The following is an 8,072-nucleotide window of genomic DNA, read 5'->3' as shown; positions in this document are numbered from 1 at the left end:
ATTTGAAGTGAATCGGATTGGCTATAATAGACGACTATATTCAGCCAATCAAACGTTCCAGCGTGATTCAACATAGTAGAAAGCGATTTATCACGATTTATAGTATATATTTACAAGATATCAACCTGTCAAAAGGCGACCAGAACTAACCAGCCTCCATATGTAGTCTTCGTGTATAATTACAATCTAGTACCTCGGGGGCATCTTTGTTGGTTGTATGACCCAGTCCACACGCGCCATACACGTTTAGTCCCCACGTAAGCTACATCCAAGAGTCATTCATCATGTCAAACACACTCACAAATGTCAACTATATTATATTGGTTGAAATAATATTTTTAAATATATATATATATATATATTACCAGCACATTGTGTTGCGTGGTCGCGACCGAATGGAAGGCCCCGCAGTACACGTGCAGCACTCGATCCATCGCCAAGCAAGTCGACACGTCGACCAGTTGGGGCACTGGCTAAACCATGAAATAGCGTTAGAATTTCAAACATATAATTTTTGAAATACGATATTTATATATTTTGTTTAAAATTTCCTAAAAAAGTAGATACAATTCCAAACGATGAAACCAAACCTAACATAGAAAGTGACGTGGATGGCTTCTATTGCATAAGTCAAGATATATATACCATATACGGGTGAAATACAGCATCCCCACGCATTTACATATACAGTAACCCCGAAACAACATTAGTAAATGCACTCTATACATTATTCCATTCTGAACGCAACTCTTTCGACCTAATGTGGAATCGATACAGGACGGACTAAATAATAGTAAAGCAACAAATATAGTTTAATAATTATAGCCTGGTGACCATACGCGTATAGTAAATACACCAACATGCCATGCTAGTTTGTCCATTCGGTATCGGATCGACCAATCACATCCCAGAACCCAAATCAAGCAGCCAATCAAACTCTCTCGCCAACGATGCTACATTGAATTCGTATATGACTACTAATAGTAGGACACATAGTACAAATGGACGTGTTTTCCATACAAAAAGTCAGTACAATAGAATCGACTGATGGTTGTGGCCACGAAGAACCCGCACAAACATCAAAAGGGGTTGCCAAACAGCACACAACCTATATATATATATATATATATATATTCGAGAAACGACGGTTGCCGCTAATAAATACGAGTATTTCCATCCCCCCATCATATAGAAAAAAACACACACACACCGTGTCGCAGATCCCATGAACCGAATATGTGGTGGGTTATCTTTTTTTCCCTTACTTGGTAGATGGTTTCTTTGCCCAGTTGACCGTATTCACCCAATCCCCACGAAAACAACTCGCCCGCATCCGACACGGCCAACGTGTGCGTGTAGCCACACGCCACGTCTGCGATCTACAAATATATATATATATAATATATGATGGAATATCGTACAGTGTACGGACGAAGCGCGTCGACGGGTACGGGAGTCCACTGGTCCGCCTCAATATACCCAAGACCGCACTGGCCTTCGGCCTGTTTGCCCCAACTCAACACTTGGCCAGACATGGTCAACGCGACCGTAAAATTCCATCCGCAACACACCCGCTGCCACGTCATCGTCGATGGAATCGCAGTCGGCGTCTACCGCGTACATGGAAAAGAGTCATATGATGCATTCTATTCAAAGTAGATAGTCCAATCGAATAGTAGTAGTGGTAGTTCAACAATCGACTAGCCAATGAAATTGCTTCAATCCTAAATTCCAACCAATATATAATGGTGAACGTCCACCATTTGTCCCCGTTGAAGTATTTATATTCCATTTTCGTACAAGTATACATTGTATGGTATACAATGGTGCTTTGAGTCGATTCTCAAATATAAACTGCCCAGTCCAAATTTGGGTGAAAACGGCAATATGAGTTTTTGATAGTATCCCACTTGAAGTGTTTTGTGTAATAACATAGGGGGATTCCAACGACAGATATTGTCAAATGAGTTTGCTCAAACAATTTTAAATACATAAGTATAACAAGTACCATAGCACAAGGTTGTTTTGATTCGATATATATATATATACAGTATGGAGATTTGGGATATATATATATATACCGTTTGAAGGAGGAGTGCCGTGGAACCAAGACCCAGTCGGCCATGCTTGCCGCGCCCAAACGTAAACAACTGATGGGAGGCGGTGACTACTGCCGTGTGCGCCCCACCGCAGCTGCCTTGCACCACCCTATATTGAATATAATTATATCTTGCACGAAAAATAATAAATCATCTAGAGGTATATATATACTCTTTGCATACGATACAATGCGGTTGAGACCATCGACGAGTATACTGTACGTATGATACAAACAAGTAGGGCCAATAAATAATCGATTAAACGCACCGTTCGCCAAGTAAACTCATGACTTTTCGAGGCACGGGGCGATCTCGAACGTCGCCATGGCCCAACCGTCCGTCTTCCCCACTTCCCCACGAGTACAACTAGCAAAACGAGAATAATAAATTCCTGCATAAATTATAATATTAAATAGCCACATATAAATTATATTAAATAGCCAAATATACATATATGTATATTATATAAGTGATTAGTACATATGTCGAAGTATATATAGTCGTATCCGTTCCAATCTTTGGAAGTCGAATGAATATCGACAAAATGTATTTTAGAATATCCTAGCCAATCAAAATTCACTCTTGGGAAATTTCAGCCAATCGTCAATCAGTAAAGCTTAACCCCCACTTAAAATGATGTTCATCTTCAAATTTGTATACCATACATTGAATAAGCTGCAGTGTTTTGACCCTCAAGTCAATTCTCAAATCAGCTGCTAAAATCCCAATTTCAGCGAAAACGAGAGACACCATATTATTATGGATTTTCTCCAAATTTCCTATTTTCATGGTGAGCTCAAACCACATCGAGACTTCTGATTGGCTAATATCCATCCATTTCCATACAAAATCCAAAATGTATTGTAGCCAATCAGGAACAACTAATTTCAGGTTGACCAAACAGAGAGATGGGTGCTCGGTTCGATCGCGCGAGATTCGATTGAATTCATACCGAATCACCATATATATTCCAATGAAACCCTACAGACAGCCAACCGCATCATAGACACGAACGCCGACTAGTAGTACTAGTAGATATTCCAGCAAAAATCCGCGATTGTCCAAATATATATATAGACACGACGTACTTCGCCGACGTGGGTGATGGCCAACGCGTGCTGCGGACCGCATGCCACAGACACCACCACGCTTCGATGCAGTGCTTTGTCCAGTGCAAACTGCTCCACGAGCTGGGGACTGTCGAGGGACTGACCTTTTTCATCTGGGTTGTAGCTGTACACTTCGCCCGACCCTAAGTATTACGCGTGTGAACAACAACGTTCGTCGAGGCATATATATATATATAATAGCAGGTATGTTTGCCTATACATGTATTCATGGACGAATATATATATATATATTTACACATCGCTGGCTAAATCATATGCATCAACCTAATACATATGTAGCGGGGTTGAAGTACGTGTTAAAAGAACGCTTTTTATTTTATTTATGATCAACAAATTTACAAAATAGCCACCAAAGGGGGTCGGGTTGGTGACTCGCACATACTAGTCGATATGGACATATTCACATACTTGACGAATGTATATATATTTATATATTTGCAGGATATATGTATGTATATATATATATACATATAATGGATGTGTACCTGTGAGAAAGAGAACGCGGTCGCCACCACACGCGACTTGTGCAATGTCTTGGCCGATTTTGATTGGCTGCGGCGTCGGTCGTAACAATGGCGTGGTCGCATCGGGCAACCGACCCCACACATACACTAACCCATATATCCATAAATAAATAAATATATACATATATATACAATTCCTTTCATTATCCACAAATAAATAAATATATATATATATTTCAACGGCCAGATACACTTTGGTCGAGAACGTCCAAACATATGTATATATATATATATATTCCTTTCAATAACGTCAAATAAAAATAAATATATACATATATATATTTCAATGGCCAGATACACTTTGGTCGAGAACGTCCAAACATACTGAAAAGCAAGTTAGCACATCACTTGAAACCATTCCCAGCAATGTGCCCATCCAAAGCGATAGTAACAATCCTACATGACGAATACTTCTAATCTTTTAAAACCCATCAACATATGCACAACTGTATCCCACATTTCCCACCTTGGGGGACCGCAAATGCCACTGTAGGTCCATCGTTCTTGGTGCAAGTTGCGTCGATAGCAGTAGCCACAATGTCGCAGTGTGGCGATGTCATATCCTCGTTGCACTGTGTCGCAGGTTCGGTCTTGACGGTGGGACACGGCGTGAGAAACTCGATGGCGGCGGCGCGGAAGGCGGCGGAGACGGCAGCTAAGGTGGATTGTAGAGACGTTTGCATCGCTGCCCGCTCTTGGCGGTATCGACACGCTGGATACAACACAGGAGCATTCGATCCCCAATACGTGGCCTTGACTTCGGGCAACACCTGACGAGAAAGCATATATATACACATATTTCGCCACAATGTATATATATTATATATTTTGTTGTGTTTAGTCTTTAAACTCGAGCGATAATAGAGAATGGAATCGATATATTGACACAACTCCCAAATACATACATAAGACTTAATTGACATACATAAGACTTAATTGTTTATAACCAGAATGCAGGAAATCATGATCAACTAATTTCGTGTATGACTTGAATTAGTGTGATTGCAATCCGCACAGATCAATTCGATACATACACAATTCAGTACTTATTTCAAAGAATCGATCGATAGATTTGGCAAAGAAACAGCACACAACTACGTCCAAATTTTGGGTAAAAGAAACACAATAGAACAACACGCCGTCGTGTATAATTAATAGTATGATCGATTTGTCAAACCTATATATATAAATCATAGTATCTACTTTTGGGTAAAGAACAATACCACCACGCACTAAAATATATATATATATATATACAGGATACCAAACAATCATCGTTCTTACGTCGTGGCAGAGGTGACGAATGGGAGCCACGACGTCCTGTCCACATGTTTGCTCAAGGTGCTTCCAGCGCTCCATGGAGAAGTTTAGGGCTGATGGAAGCGGCGGGAGTAGCGGTGCGGGAGAGCTGTCCTCTGACGCAGTAGATCCTGGGTCTGGTTGGGCAGCTGCAGGTACTGTACATACATATATCAATCACATGGGGTTTGTCGATTCATGTCCAAATATTGCGCATTACACCCCAATTTGGACTTGTGAGTCATATCTCCAAATAGAATTCGAATCCATTTGATTTAAGATTGTACAAACTATACGATACAACGATGAGTATATATGCGGTTTTGCCGCCCAATGCGGAAAAGGACTGGGTCACACATTTGCATTGGCAGAAACTCAACAGAATGACGTGATTTGATTGGCTTAGGCCGTTCATACATCCCTCCATTCATTTTGGACGTTTCGATTCTGCGGAGGGCCCTCCAGTTTCGAATAGGATTTATCATCGGCAGAATTAGGATTTAGCCAATCAAGTTGCAGGAAACCATCCACAACATGTAATTAATGTGTGTGACTTCAATTAGTGTGATACCAACCACCACAGGACACCGTTTTATATACAAAATTCAGTACAACATCGACCTAATCGATCAATAGATTTGGCAACACACACAAGTCAACCACATTTTTGGGTAAAACAAACACAATATATATCACGTCCAATCAACGATACATACCTACAAAGATCAACATCATCAACGACGTACCGAGTAAATTCATTTTCGATAGCCGCGTCATCTCAACTTGCACGGTCTCCGTGGCCTGCGACAGCGTTTGGGCCGCTTGTACATATGCTTGCACGACATTCCATAGCGCATGGCACTGGCTTTCGACTTGCAGCACGTCGTTGCGGAGGTAGTTGGACAGGTCCAACTGAGTGGTCGTCGTAATGTCGTCTAACAGCAGGATATCGTCATGAGCTTGTCCAAATGTATATACATATATTGTGCTTTCGAGTGAAATCTCAGTGGTTTCTCGTTGGAATTTAAATCGGTTTGATTGGCTACCTCAGTTGAGCTCAAAATTATTAACCAATCGAAACCTTCTAAATAAAATTCAACCTATCAGATCGATTGTGGATCAATTTGGTCAACGATTGCACCCCCTCCCGAAATTTGTATGAAATCGACAATACATAGTCTATATTATGCATTCGATTCAAAGATGGAGTGGGTAGTCCAATCGAATTGCAGCAACCCAAACGCAGACAATCGACTAGCCAATGACATTGCTTCAATCATAAATCTCAACCAATGGTAAAAGTCCGGCCCAAGGCTTTCGCCCATTTGTCCCAGTTGAACTACTTATATTCCATTTTCGTATGGTATACAATTCTGGTTCGAGTCGATTTCTCAAATATAAAGTGCCCAATCCAAATTTGGGTGAAAAGGACAATATATATATATATATATATACATGCAGAAGATGCAGATATCTATCTACACACGATTCCAAAACGGCGTCTGCATCAAAAAAATGCATACATCCTCGTGCCTTGTAGATGAAAAACATTAAAAATATGTTGCTATAATTTAAATATGTTTCTATAATTTAAATATAATAAAACTTAATATTTCAAGTTATAGGATAGTGTGATGAATGGGATTGTTCCTAAGGAAAGGTCCAAGCATAACAATATATGGATTGACGTCAAAACGCAAATGGATATATATACTTATAAAATATATATTGACACCACAACACAAGAATATATATATATAAAGAAAATGGTTGAGAATCATGGGGTGGTGTGCGTGCAATTTATTACCTCGGACGTGACGGCCACCTTGTTCTTCTTCTTCAATTTCTTCGTGAACAATGTTCTCGTGAAAACCATCTCCCCCATCGCCCCACCCCAGGGTGCTCAGTGATTCCGACGACTATCCATATATATATTTTTAAATATTTCACATATATATACGTACAATGGATGAGAAGCGTGATGAACTCACGCCGGATCTGTCTGAAGACAAGAGAAAGTCCCCTGGATGGGCCCAGTCGGCCAGAGGCGGGTGCGCCGGCGGCGGCGGCCGGTTTTTGTGCAAATGTAAAAACTCGGAAAAGATCTACAACCAATGCATATGTTGATATCAATTGTTATGGCAAATAATATATTAGCTTGAGCAAAAACTCGAAAACGATCTACATAGTCATAATTATGAATATCATGTATAGGTCAATCATTATAGCAAATATTAGCTTGGAAAGAAAACTATGCAGTTCGTCGAGCACGACTACATGCATATATACTATATAACTATTGTGCTTTCGAGTGAAATTTCGTGTGGTGGCGTGGTTTCTCGTTGGAGTTTAAATCGATTTGATTGGCTACCTCAGATGAGCTCAACATTATTAGCCAATCAAAACCTTCTAAGTGAAATTCAACCAATCAGATCGATTGTGGATCGGTTTGGTCGGCGCGATTCGATTGCACCCCGTCCCCAAATTGTATCAAATCGACAATATATACTGTATATATATATCAAGCATACAACAATAATACTCCATGGACAACAACAGGTACATGTGATGGCCGTCGGTTCTGTGAGCAAGACAGGCATATAAGCATATAATTGTAGACAGTTCGTAAAACAACACATGGAGACATTCCATGTGATGATGGATACGCGGAGGAATGGGATTCGTCCGCCAATGTTGTGTACCTGAATGTCCCGACGACTTGTGATCGACGACGGAGCGCCAGAGTCGTCGTGGATGTCGTCGCATCGGCGCTTGAGTTCTGCAAAGATCTCCTCCACAAAGTGCCGCAACCCGTCGTATCTAATACATCGCCCGTCGATACCATCACCAGGGGTATGCAAGAAAGGACTACGTGTACCGATGGGCGAGTTGTTCATCCGAGAGCGGGTACGGTTGCAACGCATACTTTGGCGGAAGGCCCACCGACGTCTCAAAGTGCAACTTGGTCGAAAGGATCGCGATCTGAGAGTACCGCCTAGACGAGGTCGCCTGAGTTACAA

The 8,072-nt window shown here is 40.9% G+C and overlaps 1 protein-coding gene across 6 annotated transcripts in view; it reads right to left on the bottom strand.

Moving 5' to 3' along the window:
* The window catches only part of H257_09861 (hypothetical protein), a 14,944-nt gene that overhangs the window by 5,071 nt on the left and 1,801 nt on the right, over positions 1-8,072 (bottom strand). For 2 of the 6 annotated variants that reach the window (XM_009836234.1, XM_009836232.1), the window contains exons 4-16: positions 7,017-7,157; positions 6,860-6,971; positions 5,799-5,987; positions 5,038-5,210; positions 4,220-4,523; positions 3,715-3,840; positions 3,188-3,351; positions 2,368-2,465; positions 2,082-2,208; positions 1,422-1,610; positions 1,266-1,379; positions 366-473; positions 194-262 (exon numbers count right to left, since the gene is read on the bottom strand). In XM_009836234.1, coding sequence (XP_009834536.1) covers positions 194-262; positions 366-473; positions 1,266-1,379; positions 1,422-1,610; positions 2,082-2,208; positions 2,368-2,465; positions 3,188-3,351; positions 3,715-3,840; positions 4,220-4,523; positions 5,038-5,210; positions 5,799-5,987; positions 6,860-6,971; positions 7,017-7,157 — 1,914 coding nt within the window. Of the gene's footprint in view, positions 1-193; positions 263-365; positions 474-1,265; positions 1,380-1,421; positions 1,611-2,081; positions 2,209-2,367; positions 2,466-3,187; positions 3,352-3,714; positions 3,841-4,219; positions 4,524-5,037; positions 5,211-5,798; positions 5,988-6,098; positions 6,155-6,859; positions 6,972-7,016; positions 7,158-7,754; positions 7,873-7,930; positions 8,048-8,072 lie in introns of those variants that run through there. The other 4 variants (XM_009836233.1, XM_009836235.1, XM_009836231.1 and 1 more) reach the window with 3 other exon arrangements.

The sequence above is a fragment of the Aphanomyces astaci genome, assembly GCF_000520075.1.
Source record: "Aphanomyces astaci strain APO3 unplaced genomic scaffold supercont1.25, whole genome shotgun sequence".
NCBI classification, from domain to species: domain Eukaryota; phylum Oomycota; class Saprolegniomycetes; order Saprolegniales; family Verrucalvaceae; genus Aphanomyces; species Aphanomyces astaci.
Note: the sequence above shows the minus strand (reverse complement) of the source record. Positions and strands in the feature narration are given on the sequence as shown.